This window comes from Calonectris borealis, chromosome 11, assembly GCF_964195595.1.
Source record: "Calonectris borealis chromosome 11, bCalBor7.hap1.2, whole genome shotgun sequence".
Lineage (NCBI taxonomy): Eukaryota > Metazoa > Chordata > Aves > Procellariiformes > Procellariidae > Calonectris > Calonectris borealis.
In genome coordinates, this window is record NC_134322.1 from 15,239,552 (window position 1) to 15,257,940 (window position 18,389).

At 41.1% G+C, this 18,389-nt stretch overlaps 2 protein-coding genes and 1 long non-coding RNA gene across 11 annotated transcripts in view; 1 reads left to right on the plus strand and 2 right to left on the minus strand.

Moving 5' to 3' along the window:
• DNAAF4 (dynein axonemal assembly factor 4) overlaps positions 1–14,001 on the minus strand; it is a 49,789-nt gene extending 35,788 nt beyond the window's left edge. For 8 of the 9 annotated variants that reach the window (XM_075160126.1, XM_075160124.1, XM_075160121.1 and 5 more), the window contains exon 1: positions 9,393–9,478. The gene's annotated coding sequence lies outside the window, so the exon portion shown is untranslated. Of the gene's footprint in view, positions 1–9,392; positions 9,479–13,947 lie in introns of those variants that run through there. The other variant, XM_075160119.1, reaches the window with a different exon arrangement.
• PYGO1 (pygopus family PHD finger 1) lies at positions 677–14,126 on the minus strand. Its single transcript, XM_075160129.1, has 3 exons — positions 13,948–14,126; positions 9,393–9,478; positions 677–7,623 (listed from the first exon to the last, which is right to left on the minus strand). The coding sequence occupies exons 1-3, from the start codon at positions 13,994–13,996 to the stop codon at positions 6,502–6,504; spliced, it is 1,257 nt and encodes a 418-aa protein (XP_075016230.1). The 5' UTR covers positions 13,997–14,126; the 3' UTR covers positions 677–6,501.
• Positions 14,127–14,894: 768 nt separating this feature from the next.
• LOC142086458 (uncharacterized) lies at positions 14,895–17,990 on the plus strand. The gene is made up of 3 exons (XR_012675128.1): positions 14,895–14,924; positions 15,032–15,112; positions 17,251–17,990. It is a non-coding gene; the product is annotated as an uncharacterized LOC142086458 (long non-coding RNA).
• The last annotated feature ends 399 nt before the right edge of the window (positions 17,991–18,389 follow it).

Below are 18,389 nucleotides of genomic sequence, written 5' to 3' on the forward strand. Positions count from 1 at the left end.
AATACTCTGGACCTTCCAGTTGCCAGTACATACATCTCTTCCAGGGGTTATTTCACCTCTAATGGCTTCAGAGGCTTTAATACACGGGGAAAAAAAGTCCTTTCAATAGTTTACATATTCTTATCTTTAATTTAATAAATAACCTTTTTTCCTCCCATCCTTTCTAAATTCTCTCTCATTTCTCTCATCCCTCCATATTTTTTAAGAAGAGCAGGAACATTTTGTGAGATGCTATTTATTCTAACGAAGTGTTTTGCATGTGTGGCTTGGGACGACCTGTATCAGCTGCTTTTAAAGATTATTGGTAAGGTACTGATTTGGTATGTGTTAGTTCTGGTATTTCAACAAACAGGAATAGCTTAGTAATAATTTTATAAAATAGAATAAGTAATTCTTTGCATAAACTTTTCCCAAGTGCAGAAAGCTCTAAAAAAAAAAAAAAATCTCCTCAGCCAAATGTGCAAGACCTCTTCTAATCTGCTTTGAAGTTACTTCAGATTAATGCCTTTACAGAACAGCGGACCTCTCCAAGAGAGGCAGGAGCTGTCTTTTCTGATCAATATGACCCCATACTGTTTCTTGCAGGATTATGCCTAATCCAAATGCATTCTCAAAGGCAAAACATTAGAAGAGTTAATCTAGGCATTACTTCATCTTTATAAAATCAACAGGCAACTTCCCCGCAAAAATTATCTTTATTTTAAAAGAAACTGAAACCAGACAACAGAAAGCAACAAAGTTACATACAGTGCTGGACAAAATCTACCATACACATTTTCCAAGAATGCTTGAATCAGATTCTGATACATGTTCTTCTAAAAGGTAAAATATCACATCATTATTAACAAAAAAATTAAATGTCAACAATCTTAATCAGCTTATATTTTGCACTGTTTGGATGGCAGTAGATTGGTAACTTGCCTTTTTCAACTCATCTTTAACACTGAAAGGAGAATGTGGACAAAAAAATTCCAAGTCACAGGCCTTAAAGAACAGTGTCTGCTCTAAAGGCCATACAGCCACATAAAAAACCTTGGAGGAGAGACTGTCTTTTAAGTAAAAATCCCTCAACAACTCCATATTATTTCACATTTCAGAAAAAACTATCAAGAAAGGCAAAAAAAAAGAAGAAATATATTAAAAGCTTGCCCTCCTTAAATTATATGGAAGTTCAGATTTAGACCATCCTTTAGAAGATGAGATGAGTGTCTAGGAATAGACACAACATCTCTCATGACTCCAATCCCAAACTGTCTCCAATACAGCAACTCCTGAATTACAGTGCACAAACCTCCGAGTGAAAAGGTGGAGTTGGATCAAAAATTATTTTAAGACAGACAGTTTGTTTGAACATGAAAAGGAAAATTAATCATGTATGGCAAACAATACAAAAATAGGTATTCCCTATGATATTGGGATAAGCCATTTCTGAACCAGGAAACTAAGGGCGACATTGAATACTTTAAGCTATAGGCAGCACCTCTAAGGGGCTGAACACCATTCAGAATTAATTACTGCAGAACTGATGACTCACAACACTAGGGCACTAAAGGGACCCTTCATTTCCATATAAAGCAAAAGCCAACAAGAAATCAGAGGAGTTCCATACAAAGGAGTGAATGTGCATAACTCAAGATGTAGTGTAGGATAGTTATATTGCCTTAAGAGTTCTGCTAAGTACACTTAATTTTCCAATTTTAAGGAAGAGTCTATTCTAATATAGAAAGTTCAGACAAAAGTTAGTAATTGCAGAATAACTTTAAAATACACCCAGTTCTACATTCTCCTGCATATATCTAATCACATCCAACAGATAAAAAAATTACATGTTTTGTAAACCAAATAAAGAGCGTTAGAATAGAATTTTCACACCCATGAGCTTATTACCAAATGTTCACCCATTTGTCAGTGGACAATATTAAGAAACTCATACTAACGGTTATGGCAACAAGATGACAATGCACGTAAGTGCTGCGTGTTCTGAAAGGTAGTCAGTTTTAATTACCATGAATTACTACCATCTATCACACCTCATTCTATGCAAGATACCACGCCAGCTACCAATCCATAAACCATAATGTTTCACATACTTCATAGAGTAGCTTAAAACACATCGTGATATGAAATAATTTGTATTACATAGTAATTTAATCCCTGGCCACAGGGTTAATGTTGGACAAAGTCTGGAAACTTTCTTCCAATTTGAATTACATACATTAACTTTGCCACACACCACAGCACTAATGCATGTATTACTTCAGACATGCTCTAATTTAAAATCGAAACAAAAAAGTTGTTGCAAAAATACATGTCACCAATGTGGAACACATTCAAGATTGTATAAAAAGTACTGAACTGATATCCCAAAACAGGTATATTTAAGCAGTACATAAGGAAAGATTAGTTTTAATATGAAACAGTCATTTAAGTCACATACAACATGATAAGAAGCATGACTTCCTTTTTTAAAAATGTTACACCAATACTTTAACTGCCAGGCAATGTTTATTTATAAAATGAAAGGGATATATTTAATGCAGATGTGTTATCGTACTAAATTGGAATAAAGACGAATGTTAAAAGGTGCTACATTTGAACACCATGGATTTTGTAAAAATCTCAAACCATAAAAAGCATTTCACTTGCAAATATCATAGGCCCTGAACTGCAAACACTTTGAAATGTTCTTGACTGTGTGCATGCAGTTCCACTGACTTTGTTAATTCTCACACGCTTGAAGTTAAGCCTGAAAAATGTGATTACAAAACTGGTTCTTAGATGAAAAACTTCAGAGGTCACAAAGTATATTCTTCTTTGAGCAGCCCCCAAAATTATATTTTTGTTTTAAATACAGCAAACTTTATTACTTTCTTCTAGTCTCTTTCGTCTGAAGATCTCAAATAATAACTAGGCCTCTAAACACCCTTGGGAAGTAAGCGTTAGTCCAATCTTCTGAAGGAAGAGATTGAGGCACAAACAGTTAAACTGCTTGTCTCAAGTTGTAGAAGGGATCAGTAAAACAGCCAGAAACAGGATTTTTGGTATCTACCCTCTAGCCTATATGCATGCTATTGTCACTTACCCTGACACCAATAAAACAAGTACTTCAAAAAGCAAATCACGTATTTTATATTTAAAACTGGTATCTGGCAAAAAACCTAAGTATTAAGGACAGTTCAATCCAGTTTATACCTATTTATTTCATCTGGGGGGGGGGGGGGAAGAAACAACAAACACCAACATTTTGGGCAATATAGGCTGCATTTCTGACCATGACAAGGAGTTTTTTAAAAAGGACACAGGCATGTCCCTCAAAAACGTTAAGGTTTGTAAGATTTACAAAATCTTTGCAATATTTTTGGTGTGCAGCACCAGTACGGTCTAAATCACTAGTAATGAAAGAAGCATGTGATCGTTCAAGACAAATTGTTTCATGTAGAGTATTACAAAAAACCTCACCTACTCTAATCAACCCTCCCTCCCACCCTCCCTTCTATAACTAATTTCTAATTCTAACCAGCTGACATTTTCCTAGTACCTTACTAACAAAACATGATTGTTGTTTTTCCTGTGCATACTTGAACTACTACTAGTCAATACATGCAGAGAAAAACAAAGTGTAACCCTCTCTCTAGATAAAGAGTCCAGGTATGCCAAGAGCGTATCAGCAGGGCAAGCATATTGGCTGGGTGACTTTCGGAGATCCTAATCAGTCATATCTCTATGATCAATGTGTAACAAGTTTGGTTTTGTTGTTCATTTGTTTTTATTTGATATAATTGGCATTTGCTAATGTCTTGAATTTGTAGATTAATAAACACAGAAAGTTTACTGGGTTACCCAACATAGTACCAGTTTAGAAAAACTGAAATAAATTGTTAGAGTAAGTTTCACAAATACACAATTAAAGGCCTTATAAAATGATACTCCAGTTGATTTTAAGTTTGTAAGAACACTATATTTAAATTCTAATGTCTTGCTAGCTAATATAGAAAACACTTGCCTAACTTCATGTAGGGTTGAGGAAGAGATTAAGGAATACACGGCTATTTTAAATACAATGTCTGCTCCAAAATGTTAAATTGGACTTCTGAGAACAAATGTCCCAAACATCTTCTCACAACAGGAATGGGGTGGGGGAGTGGGAAAGGTATTGTGAACAGCACGCTTGGGTAACAATATCATCATTGGAGCTTTTGTTGAATTTTCACTGAGCAAAATTTTTTATTCCATTTACATTGCTGGAGGTCTGAGCCAGCTCCACTACCTTCACAGTGCAAACTGTTGCAGAGATTAAATTGATTCCCAGAGGAACGACTCTATCTAAACAAGGTTTGGTTTAATTTCTACTTTAGATACCAAAAGCAAATTCTAACAGTCAGTAAGTCAGTCATTAGGAAAACTACTGAAGAATAAATCTTTCTAACAGAGATTGTTGCTTGGTTGTTTTTTTGTTGTTTTTAAATATCACACCTCTAACAAAACAAGATTAAGTTTAGTCTCTGTACTAAACAAAGCAAATAGTGATGAAAACAGAAGCCCTGGATCTGCCTGACACTTTCTTCACATCTCCATGCAGGAAATCCTCAAGATATAAATTGTGTCATTTACATTTTAGACATTATTTCCTTTTTCCTGATGAGAGGCAAGACAAAAAAGGAGGGCAATACTGCACTTCTCCAGTAAAAGAGTATATAAAACTTACCACTTTTAAAATAAAACAAAGACAGTTATGTAGATCTACACAGTATCTTCCAGGAAAGTACCACAGTAGAGCCCATTTAAAATCAAACACAATGGTGAACTATCAAACAGCCTTACTTTTCACTCATTAGCATAGCTTACCATAAAAAGTACCTCTTTATATAGATGACTGTATTCAATATAGGCTCCTACATCACTCATCATCACAGACCTGAACAATTGATCACATTAAGGAACGTGACTAGTACCTGTAATGCTTGACATACGATTTAATTGCTGACTGTTTAAAAACTAGAAGTTTCCAGCACAGTGGTGAATATTAAAAGCAGAGTCTGTTATTACAGTGCCACCTTTTATTAAATTAAAACTTCTCCCCACAGAAACATTCATTTCCGGTTGCATATGCAACTTTATCACACTGCTAAGGCTGAAGTCTTCAAGGCTAGATGTTTCCCCACATTAAAAAAAAGGGGGGAGGAGGATATTTTTGAGATCAAATTACCCATATTAAAATAGAATTCTTAGCATCACACATGAAGCTCTAGTGCCATTCATACTTGTCAGTAGGATATCAAGTTTAGCAAAGAAGCTAAACTTCTGATTACTTGCTCCTGATGCGAGCTAAACTAATCTGGTATGAAAGCTGTATTTTTCTTCACCCTAGATTTCCCACCCCCTCACTGCAAGACTGGCTGAGGCAGTCATGGGAATTCAGTTTTAGGACTTTGCTGGCCAAATTAGCTTGCAATTCAGAGCCTGTGCTGAGCACACTCCATTGCTTTGCAGCCTCCTTCATGCCAAGTGGACTGCGTAAGCTCAGGACAACCGAGCAGGCTCTAGCTGAAAGCCGTAGAAGACAGGCAGGACTTACCCTGCACTAGTTCATTCACAATTCTCAGGCAGCACTGAGGCAGGAGACTAGAACCATCAATGAGAAAGGATGAGAGAGAGGTGCACGATTGCACAACCATGACAGATGCAGAGACTGTACCCTAATGTATGTGCTTAAGATAAGTGAGTTAAGGTTATATATGCAACTCTAGTTTTGGTATTCTCTAGATTTAAAGCACTGGACTTCATAAAATTCATGTGTTCTTTTTCCAATGTAATCATATTTTATAACTATTTCCAAATACTGCAAGACCTAGCAAGAGTCTTCAGCAAGTAAGTATTTGCTGAGAAGTCAAAAGAGATCATTGTCTTTTCAAGGAAATACAAATGTGTAAGAGTTAGCAGGTTTCATTGTGTTACTAAGCGTGAAGTCATTGATTTTTGAATAGTGTGTTAATGCTTTACTTCAAAAATAGGAAAAAGCACATACGAAATTCTCTGTATTTACCCTAAAATAAAAACTATTAGTACCGCACATTCCTCCATGTCATCTCCACTATATTCAAAGAAACAAAATGTAATAAGTACTTGCAAATATAGTACCATTAAAACCGAGCAGTAAATGCTAGTGTTAGTTAACACATTAACAGTAGCAAATTAGGGGCTATTCATACAGGCACATTTTTGCCTTCAATGAAATTGTAAAAGCACATCCTACTTCTGATCAGTTGTCAGTTATGTTTTACAGTTTAATCAGAAACAAAAAAATATTCCATCCTGTAAAACATTTGCACACATAAAACTAAGAGTACAAAAGCTGAGATGGAAGTTTATGAATGAAAACAGATTAGGGAAAAAAAGATGACAGCAACCAAACACAACTGATTGTCTGCAGAAAGTGAAGTACCCAATTTGTAACCAAATCTTCATAGCAAGTATTTCAACCACTACCACCGATTCACGTTGTTAGCCATCCGTATTCAACGCAGGTGGTCCTGCAGTCTCTCTTGTACGCATTAGCTGGACATCTTTGTCAGCCATGCAAGTATCACAACCCCATACCGCTGATGCTTCTGCTGTAAGAAGGCCATAAGCTGACTCAGTCATGCCTGTACAGATCCGATGAAACCATTTTTGACAAGAGGCTTCACACAGGATGGCATCCTGGTCATCATTAACTTCATGTGTACAAATTCCACATGGATAGACGGGTTCAGAGGACGAGTGACCATGACGACTGGGATGAAGGGGTGTTTTGCTGCTCTTTTCAGAGTTGCATCCTTCAGCAGAACCTCGAGGCTGGCGGGACTTACTCTGAGTCCCATTTGAATGACCAGCATTAGTGTTATCAGCACTATTAGAATGGCTATTATCCTGATTTACCACATTGTTTCGTGTAACATTTTTGAGGTCACTGTTACCTTGACTCACAATGTCCTCTGTCCTGTGATGATGCTGATGAGCAGCAGTGTTCTGGCTGGATGCTTTGCTCGCACCTTGACTAAAGTCTTGCTTTTGTGCTGATGATTTTGTCTGGTTGTACGTGTTTGGTGGAGCCACAAAAGAATGGTTTGACTCTAGCTGAGAATTTGGGAAATTTGGATTGTTTCCAGGACCAAAGTTAGATGGCACGTCAGGGTGAGGTATCTGACCAGAATGGCCGAAGTTCTCACCAGGATTTGGTCTGAAATGCTGACCAGGCATATTGACATTTTGATTTATCTGACCACTACTATAAGGTGGTTGATTCCCAAAACCTGGGTTATCATGTGGACCGAAGCTGAAAGAGTGGGGTCGACTAAAACCCATTCCCACAGGGTTTTGAGGAAGGGGATGTGGTTGGTTTCTGAGGGAGTAAGAACCACCATACGGCGAGGATACTCTGGGCAGCATGTGAGGTGGCATTCTGAAAGTGTTATAGCCTCCAAAGCCAGGATAACCAGGATTACTAAAATATGGATTTCCTGAAGGAAGTGGTTTATAAGACACAGTATTATAGTTGTCATCAAATGGATTTGCAGCTACAAGGTGGTCAGAGCTTGGATTCGGCGGTGGAGCATATTCAGATGGAGGAGGAAATGATGATCCCTAAAAATATTTTAAATACAACATTTAAATTAGTTTCAGTATTTCCCTGCAAGACAGACCAACCACAAAGGTCCTGGATTAGCAGCACTACTGCTAAAAGAACTGTTCAGCTGTTGTGTAAAGCTCACACACTGTACCCTGCCAGGCTGTCTGAAATTTCAGTAGAGAGGTAAGAGAGGAGTTTGGGCTCCAGATAACATGGTGTTTTATAGTAATCTCAGTGTTTTAAAAATTGTGCATTTGTACGACCATGCTTCTGAAAATACTACTTGATATGTGACTTCTATTTTTTAATCTTTTACATAAGAAAAGCAACAATACAGAAAGCCATGTGTCACTTAAACACATGCACAAAATATTTCCAAATGTTGAAGAGCAGATTTGAAGCATTTCTTTAGTTTCATTTCGGGTTCATTTTACTGAATATACATCTCTTAAGACACCCCACTTCTATGAGGATATACAAACCTAATGTTACTATAACCCTAAAAAAGGTATATAGAATATAGGAGTCTGCATATAGGAATTTTCTATATTCTGTGTACCAAACAGAGGTGTCCCTTATGAGCATTCAGTGATTGTGCACGGTCTGCAAAGCATGGTCAGCAGGTATAAAATACAAGGATTTCTGGTTACAGGGCATAATCAAGTGTTTAATGGAGCCCAGAGGTTGTTTAAATGTCATCAGAGTGGCTATACAATTGAATTTCATTCTAGACTGGCCTGTGGGGAACATCTAGCTGGTTCACCCTCACACTAACTGCTCACAGAAAGCATTTCCTCCTCAATACTAATAAACTGAGACTGACCGTTTTTTTTTTTCGCCAAAAATTTCTGCTGTGCTGCAAATTTTGAACCTGGTAAGAAGAGAGGAGACTAAACTGCATGCCCTCCACAGTTACCACCATTCCAGAACACAAGGAAAGCTCCACCAAGAAAGAGGTCCGAAACCCTTAAATTAACCAAATATTTCTCAGAGCAGGTTTCACCATGACTACTTTAAAACAAAACAAAAATTAAGAAAACAGATCCACATCTCAATGGAATCTGGAGAGGCCTAACAGAAAGTGATTGTTTGACCTACATAAATAAAATTAGTCTCCCTGGGCGGTACCAAATTAACAGACACTCTTACTCAAAGCTGAATGAACACACAAAGGAAAAATCTGCACTACAGATATCTAATTGCTTGAGATGTTTTGTATTCAGGCTTCCTTTTCTGGAAACAGAAACTGTAAAGAAATGCCAAATCGCCGGGATTCACTGGAAAGGAGCCGAACCTGCCTCACAGCTTTTGCTTGAAAATCACTTGCAGAATATGCGAAGAGTTTGGTCAAAGCATTAACAAACTGTACTGATCCATTAGTCCACAAACCTACACATACAGGAATAAAAGTAAGAAGAAAAGTAGTCTCACGGCAATTACTCATGCTGTACAGATTTCTACCAATGGCTACAAAGTCATTAAAAGAAAGTCTGTCTCAGAATCAAATCCATATGGTAAAATACAAGTTGCAGTCTCACTGTTGCAGTCTCACTGTGCTCCTCTCTTTACAGGTCTTTGGAAACCCACAGAGATTAAAATAACTTCAGTGAGAATAACTAGTATTATGAAGATTTCAACTTCACAGTACAACTGAAATATTTTGTATGTAACTGCTATTTGTGAGAACAGACTGATATTCTCAACAACGCGAGATAGTCATACCATCAAACAACATCTGAGTGCACCATTTATTAAGAAATAAAAAGAACCAAAGGGAATTTACCTGCGTATTTGCTTTGCGCTTTTTCTTATCAGGGCTTCCAAGTTGTACTCCTGGTCCTCCTAACCCATCCAATCCGCTGTCACCACCTACAAAATTTCAATCAGTACAATACTGCATTAGTTTTCCTACAGACTGTATTTTAAGTTTGCCTCTGTCTGTCATAGCAACAGATATCTGTTACAAATACTGAACTTGCATTAAGTCTGGTGCCTTACATTGCAAGTCCTTAAGGAGCAAACATCTGGAGGTAAAAGTTATCATACCTCGAATACAGCTATCTTACTCTATTACCAATTCAATGTCCAATTCATGCTCAGTACAGTTGGAACAAACATTTCAATTTATTTTATGTTTATCTGTCCCTTGGTTCTTAACACCTCCACTTCACCAGTTAGAAATATTTCTTGTTTGCATAATGCATAAAACTTCCAAAAGAACTGCTTAAAACCATGCCTAAGATTCACCTCCTATTCAACTTACACAGACATAGCATTTATCAAACTCACTGTACCAATATACAGCAGTAGGTTACAATATGCCATGAAGGAAAAAGCAAACAGTAGTAGGTCCATGACTGAAAACCACCGAAAACCTGCCATGTTGTTTAAACAGATCTCCGGTTTATCAGATCTAAATTTCACTAAATGCAAGACTTGATCAAACAAAAAGACCTGCCAAAAATGAGAGGGGCTCTAAATGAACCTGCCCTACTCTGCAGAAACCTCATAGAATAATTGAGCATGGCTGCTCTGGCACAAAAAGTAGTAAAGAATGTTCATTTTATTGATCACTCAATCAGACTTGACTCTGAGCAATACAAAGAGATATCTGTACTTCACTTCAAAGAGATACCACTTCTTCACCTTTCATAACAGTGGGACAAGCTCTCAAAGTTATATAAATCGTGGCTTTTGTTTTTAAAACTCTAGACCATAGACAGGGAAAAAAAAAAAATTCTAGCACATTGCTTATTATCCCAGTCGGTCTGCCTTCATGGGGCTCAAGTGGATTTGCCATCATATGGGAATGCAAAGAAAAACCCTGAGCTTAAGTATGAAAATCACTTTCGGGTGATATGAGAGCAGCACATGTTAAGATACTAACATTGGTACATTAAGAAACTGTATGTTAATTCTTTTTTTCCCAGGCGCGTTAAGATAATAGCTTATTTGCTCTTTAAAAAAAAATATATATAGTAACAGTATAGAACAGTAAGAAGGGGGCAATCCAACCTAAAAATTTTACTGTTATTTGTTTAAAACTCCTCTTCAGAATACAAGTCAAACTTTATCAAGATGCAAGCATACAGCTGAATGCATGGGTTTGTCTTGCATTCAAAGGCAACCTGAAGATAACTGTGAATTATCAATAATATTATGCAAAGAAGCATAATGTATGACATTACACACTCTACGTTAAACAAGTACTCCCAGCAGACAGCTAAACTAGCTTTAGGACTATTCAGTAAAGTAACACAAAATCCCTTCTCACAGGGAAGAAGTAGACCTACTGTATACAGACTGAAATATCCAAAGTTATTTCAAATACTCCTGATCAAAGGAGGCCTGACAAATTTTCACTCCCAGCACTTCCTTCCTCCCCACCTCCTTTTTTGAGGTTTCAGGGAATTTACCAGTCCTACCTCAAGTAAGAATCCAGTTCTGCCTCTGCGTTAATAAGTTCCTTTTGGCTTTGGCTGTCATTGTTGAAACTTAATTTCATTTTTCATTATACATAAGGAACATACTAGACATCCCAAATCAACACCTATCAAATTTTAAGTCTGAATTTCAAAGACTAGGGCATGAAGTCATGATCATGTTCTCAAAATAAACTCACGCTTGAGCATAGCATATCCTGGTATAACCTACCATCAGAGTAACTAGGGATTACTCTTTAAAAAAAAAAAGAGTCCTTTTTGCCTTGTTTTAGAACATAAAATCCTGCATATACTTAGTGTGCTATGAAGCCCTGCCACTGCGTTAACTGTAGTTACTAAATAATCACAGCATAAAGTTTTACATAAAGAATTATGACAAATCTCCCTTAAATTCCAACTCTATAAATCATCTTCTTGATAAACTATTTGCTCAAAACTGCCCCTGCACTACCCATTAACTTCTTCTCCACCATTCCTATACATTAATCATAAATTCACTGGGAGATTGTACTGTGAACACCATTTCTCACAAGTGCATAAAATACACTCGTGTTCATGGTCCTTAATACATAAACGTTAACCACCACTGATAGCAAAATACTACAAATTTCTTTTAATAAATTCAACAACTAGCAGAATAGATATTAGTAAATCCGTGATCAAATAGAATACTGAGGATCATAGGCAAGTGCTGTTTTACAGTAGCATAAGTTAAAACATTATAAAACTATGTATAAATCCCCTCTCTGGGATATCTTTCTTCAAAAAAAAAAGCATATGAATATTAGAATTCCAGTGACAAGTTCCACCGATTTCTACATGAATTACTTACATGGGTGAAGCCATTCATATGCCGAGGTTTGCAGAACTGAGTTCTACATCTGGAACGGTACAAAGCTTTTGTATTTTCAGTTCTCGCTGTGTGAGGCCAATGATTTAATTTAGCCCTAAGAATTTATATTTTCCCTGTGGATTTTATAATGATTTAATTTATACATGAAAGGAAACAGAATGTTAGTCCTAGCATACCTCCAAAAAAGAGTGAATAAGGGTCATTTTCATGCAGCCAAGATAAACTTTCCAGAAAGTCACTTTTGGTACCTACCACACAGACTTTCATTAAAAGGTGTACCAAGCATTTTGGAACGTTGCACTAAGGGTGCAAAAAATTATTTAATCGTCTGAGACTAATTTTCCAGGAAAAAATACAATCCTTTTGACTAGGACATCATATATGTAATGGATCTAGAGATATAAATATGTATCTGATAACTATTCCCTTATTAAATAACAGATAAAATGTATTTCAGCCATTTACATTTAGGAAAAGGAGAAGAGATAAGTCCCGTATTCTTTTTTACTTCATACATTCACAAGACAGACATTTTCAGTGTTAGTCAGGAGAACTGCAACGTGTAGTTTTGTTTACATATTAAGACATTATGACTTTGCATGTAATTTATGCCATATTTAACATACTGCAAATACACTATGGAGTATTTTCATACTCACGGACAAATCTCTGTCTAGGTTTTTACAGAATGGATGCCAGAGTCTTTTTAAACAGTGCTTTATCTCAGTAGGAACGTTTTCCCAAGAAACATAAATGGCCAAATAAAGTTTTTATTATAGACAGAAAACTAAAAAAGAGTATAATTTCAACCAGATTTGGTGAGCCTATTCTGTGGCCCTGATACTGTAAACAGTTTTGATATTAAGTGGTAATTGCATGGAACTCAGTAGGTAACTCAGGCATGTGAAACTGTACGTGCTTAAATATTTGCAGAATCAGGGCTTGAGAGTGAAGGAATCTAACGAATCCCAGCCTCCTTTGTAACACTGCTGCATATTTTCATTCTCTCATTCTCAAGGTTGCAATCCAGCTGCTACAAGAACAGTTTTACAAAAGCAAGCTGTAAATCAATGACAATATGCATAGCAGAATCCACACCTTTCTCCACTTACCCAACCATAAAAAAGCTTAAAACATCAAGAACAATAGAATTCTGGGGGCAAAACAGGAGGTGAGGAAAAGAGAAGCAATAAATTGCAGATCTTACCATTTTGCCATGATTTTCACCCAACTCGGTCACCCTACTGCCTTTCATTACTTCATTCAGAAATGCATTTCAGTTTTTAAGGACCATAAGGACACAACTACCGCTACGTAGACTGATGTGCTACTGCCATTAAAGTCAGTTGCACAGCCAAAGTCGGAAGAGATACCATATTTCTACCCTTCTCCTTACACATTTGAAAATAAATGCATACTTCAAACCTCACTAGAGCAGTACAACAGTGCTATTAATACAGAATAGTATTTCGATAAATTTTTCATTTCACGAAAAGAGAAAAAACAAAACTAGAATCAAGCACAAGAGCAAGACCGGGGTAGAAGAGCGAACACTCAAGTGTAATTCATGGGCTCTGCATCAACACGAACTCGGACATGTGGCACTGCCGACGTATTCCCTTGCACCAGGAGTATGCACGCTGCATACTAATGGGCAGCACATCCAGAAAAACACAAGAGACATAACCACGCACCCGCACGCCTCCACTCGCGGGTCACATCTGCGCGCAGAGCGAGCCCCGAGTTTTGCATTTCAAGGCCCGGAGGCTGCGGGAGCCCGCGGGGCCCGGCCGGGCCCCACCGTGCAAACTTAGCGCGGCTCCCGCACCGCCTGGCCCCGCCGCCGCCGTCAGCCGCAGGGAGGGACCGCGGCGGGGGCGCGGGCGGCCCGGCCCGGGCTGCGCGGCGGCCGGCTCGGAGCCCGGCGGGCAGCGGCGGTCGGGTCCGGCCGGTCCGCGCATCCCGCGGCACCACCAGCTCTCCTCACGGGATTTAGGCCCCAGCAGCGGCCCCCCCCCAGGCCGGCCCGGCCCTCCCCGTACCTCGGGATCTCTTCAGCGCGATGGGGTCCTTCTCCTGTTCCGCTGACATTACAGACAGCAGCGCATGGCTCCCAGGGCAGCAGGAATCGGGGCTCTTTGATGCTGCTGCTGCCGCCGCCGGCCCGCACCCCGCCCCCTCCGCCCCCGCCTCCTCCGCCGCCGCCCCCGCCCGCTGCAGCCGTAGCCGCCGCCGCCGCCGCCCCAGCAGCGAAGCTGCCAGACTTTGCAAAGTTTGGGCGCGGGAGGGCTCTGCGGCGGCCCGCGGCGGGGGCCGGGCGAGGCGGGCGCCGGCGAGTGGAGGGCCGCTGCCCGGGAGCTGCGCGGGGGTCCGCGGAGCGCCGAGCCGCGCCGGGCAGGGCCCCCGCGGGCTGCGGGCGCCCGCCTCGCTCGGCGCCCGCCGCCGGGGCTGCCAGGCCCCGCGGCCCCGCACAGCGCCCCCCCCGGCCACTAGCGCCGCTCACCGCGCCGTGCCCCGGCCGCTGTTGCCAGCCGGCGTCCGGGCCCCCACGGGCGGCGGCGGCAGCTCCCGCGGCGGCGGGGCGCTCCGCGGGGCTCCCCGCGCTCCCGCCATGAGGGCGGCGGGGCGCGGCCCTTCCCGCGGGGCTGCCGGCCCCGGCCACGCCGCCGCTTGGGGGCCGCCGCTCGGAACAAAGACGCCGCGCTGGGGCGGGCTCCGCTGGCGCCGCCACCCTCCGCTCGGCCGCCGCGGGCCTACGGCCGCCGGGACACGCTGGGCGAGGCGCCGTGGGGCAGCCCCCGGGCGGGCTCGGGCCGGCCGCGCGCGGCGGCTGAGGGGCGGCGAGGCCGGCGCCCAGCGCGGCCGTTGGGACCGTTAGCGCGCGTGAGGGCGGGGGCCGGGGCACGAGCGGTCTCTGCCCTGACTGGAAGCGACAGGGACGGGCGGGAGCGAGGGCTGGGGCCAACGCGCGGCTCCTTCTGGATTTCTCGGGCAGTCATCCACGTCAAGCGCCGTACGGGTAACCGCGTCTCGGATCTCGGGCTAGGCTGTGCTCCCCGGGTTTTTAATGGCTTCACCGCTTACCTCTCACCTGACACGTGCTTAACGCATTCTTCTCGCCTCCAGGCTGCAGCTCCAGTTCCTCCCAGTCCACACGGGCATTTGTCTGGAGTGCTGAAGCACCGTGCTCCAGCGGCTCGCTGGCAGGTAGGTCCACGCCAGCTGGAGGACCCTTTTCAAGGAGGGGCTCCCGCCATACAGGTATGACCCTCCCGTCTGATGTCTGGCCTGAGGGTACTACAGAGGAGACACAACCCACTGGGCCCAACTGGTGGCCCTCGCAGGGTCAGTAAACCCTTCTGAACCCTTGAAAAACACAAGAGAGGTAAGTCACTGCCAGCATCACTGTAGTTTTATTCAAACATACATTCTGCCACAGTTTCCCGTCCTCTGAAATGGCTGCATTTCAGAGGTGTTACATATGGAGTCCTCATCCTTGATCAAAACTGTTAATCAACTGTATTAAAAATAATTATCTTTTGAATAAGGATTTATCCTCCCTTAACTGGGATAAAGATACCCAGCTGTAAAGTATGGAGTTTACTCACATGCCTTATTTCACAATACCTAGCGGTACTATTTCTTTACATACCTTCTTGTTAGATGGATAGTATTTTCAGTATTTGGAACACTTTTTCTGAGGGAAAAAAAGTGATATATAAAGGTTAAGGTACTACCATGATTTTACTTTTACATTTTGCGTGTTTAACTAAATAAAATGGAGAAAGTCACTCAATTTTTTATGTTGATTTCTGTCCTTCCCTAGACGCCATTTTTCTTTGTCAAAGTCTCTTACTTTGCAGCAATCCCAGAATGCACGTACCTCTAAGTATAGCATATTGCCAATATTCTCGTGGGATCTGCTGGTTAATTTTGTGTAATCTTGCTGAAGAGAAGTATAGCCTGTTATTAACAAGGTGGGTGTGAGCTAGTCTATATTTGGAGGAAGATGTGTCTTATCTGTGAAGAGATTTGCATTTTCTGTGATGGAGCTCGCTGTAGGCCTAGATGATTCTCCCAGGACTGCATGAGCTTTTGTGCAAGGTTGCCTTGTAATAGCACGTAGACTGTAATTATGGATGCGCAGATTGATGTCACTGAGTCTATAAAGGTTCCTAGGGGAAGATTGTCTGCATCAGGAATGTGAGCAGGGAATTCAGATTTAACCCAGTGCTCTAGCTGCAAAAAATTATGTCTGTTTTGCTGTTCATCCAAATTCAGCTTCAGCTTGTACTCAGGTCTTTAGTGAGTGGTCTGTGAGAAGCCTGTTTACACTTCTAAATCTACATTGGAAATGGCTGACGCAGCGTCTGAAGAGCATTAATTCACTTGCTCAGGTGCCTACACCAGCATCTCAAGTATTCCCAAAAAGCCTATGAAAGTTCTCATTATCACACACCACTCATCACCTGATAGCCTCGCTGCTGATTGGCTGTCCTTAAAGTTACTCCAACATTTCTTCCTCTCAAAAGTGGGCATTAATTAAGAAAGCTTAGGGGTACCTAGTAGCAGCCTTCCAACACCTAAGTGGAGGTTACCAAGAAGAGAGAGACAGGCTCTTTACTGAAGTGCGTAACAGGAAAATGAGACTCAGTGGTCATAATTTGAAACGAGGTTCCAGCTGGGGGGGAGGCGGAAATTGTTTTGAGGCTAAGCAAGCACTGGGACAAGAAACTAAAGAACTTGCAGAATCTCCATCCTGGGAGGTTTTGAAGACCCAACTGGGCAAAGCCTGGCCCAAGTTCAGCGTTAACCTTGCTTTGTGCAGGAGGCTGGACTCAGAGTGAAGATCTCCCACGGTCCCTTCGAACTGTAAGGATTCTGTAATTCTGAAATAATTTTCTTCTTTTTAACAATAACCAACCACACAGAAAGCTCTTGCTCCCTCCCAGAGTACTCAGTTGTGAACAAATACTATTTAAGTTTAATACTTTATAACTCACCCTGACTGTTGCAAAGGGTGGCTTTGGTGAGGTAACAGTAACTTCAATCACATGTGACACATCAGACCTAAAAATGTTACTAAGTATAGAAGAGCTGGTTTTGGTAACTTCTAGGTTCCTTTCTTTCTGAATTCAGGTTAAAAAGAAGGCTACTAAAAGAGCCTTTCTGTACAAACTACCAGTAGGTAAAGGAAGTTCTTTTACTAATCATTGTCATAGCATCTGAACATTCAACACTGCATTACATTATCAAGAGAGAAATATCAATGAGACATGGATCCACAACAGAGCATTAACATTTAAAGGGTTTTTACTGCATCTTTTCACCTGTATCTACTGCAGATCTCAGGAGCAGAGAGAAGCGTAGAAGCCCATTTTGACAATGTATGAACGTATGCAAATGTGCTAATGGAAGAAATATAAACACCTTGGATAAATTTACTGACATTTAAGGAATTCAAAAAAGGAAAAAGTGAAAGATTTGTTCTGTTTGATTTTATGGGAGCCAAGATTTCATCCCAGAGGAATAATATTAGGAAAGAAAAAAGAAAACATGACATGAGAAGGAAAAAAGCCAGAAGCTGGCTGAACTGTGTAATTCTGCCACTTCCAGTAGCAGGGGAAAATACAAAAGTTTTCCTCTCATGTAAGCTATATATGTTCTAAAATAAAGCATGCACAGCTTTAACCTGTCAAGTTACTGTGATTTATCAACTCATCACAGAAGATTTCCTACACAGCGAGACAGAAATGGACCCCTGTGCAATGGACGTGGGAGTCCAGCAGGCTCATGCAGAAGGCAGTACGTCCAGCCTGCGTGGGCAGTGTCCAGGTATGGCACACGCACGGCAAGATCTGGCAGCACCTGTGCAAGTTTTCTGGCGTGTGGACGCAGAAGCCAAGCAGCCAGTAGTCTCTCTCCCACCTGGACAGAAAGTGTTGAGCTGGAGAAAAGGGACGCATTTAAGGGAATTATGGATTGTGATAGCCTTAGCTCGTAACAGTCTTCCAGCATCAGTAGATTTGATGCTCCCACCTGCTATGAGGGAAAAAAATAAAATCAATAATTCATTTTTCTAAAAGGCCCTTTTTCATGTTATACAAATTAAAGTGCTAGTTCTACAAACTTGTACGTGTTTCACAATGCTACTGTGATAAATAGGACTATTTATCAAGGCTGGAGGGAGTTTCTGTCAGGCCTGAGACAACACTAAAAATCTGTTTTTCTTGTTACGCTAGAGTTACACTTCTTCCTTCAGACTCATCTGCTCTCCTCCTCCACATCTCCCTTTTTCAGGGTAGTAAAACGAAACGTACATGTTTATAAGTCACACAGAGATGTGCTTTTTATGCCTTTTTAGTCTAGCTGGTTATGCAGCTGGTATTGCTCTGGAAAAATGTGTTAACCAGGTCCCTTCTGGGTCTATCAGATGTAGAGCATCTCTCTGCCAATCTCAGGGATTGTAACTGTAACTGAAACA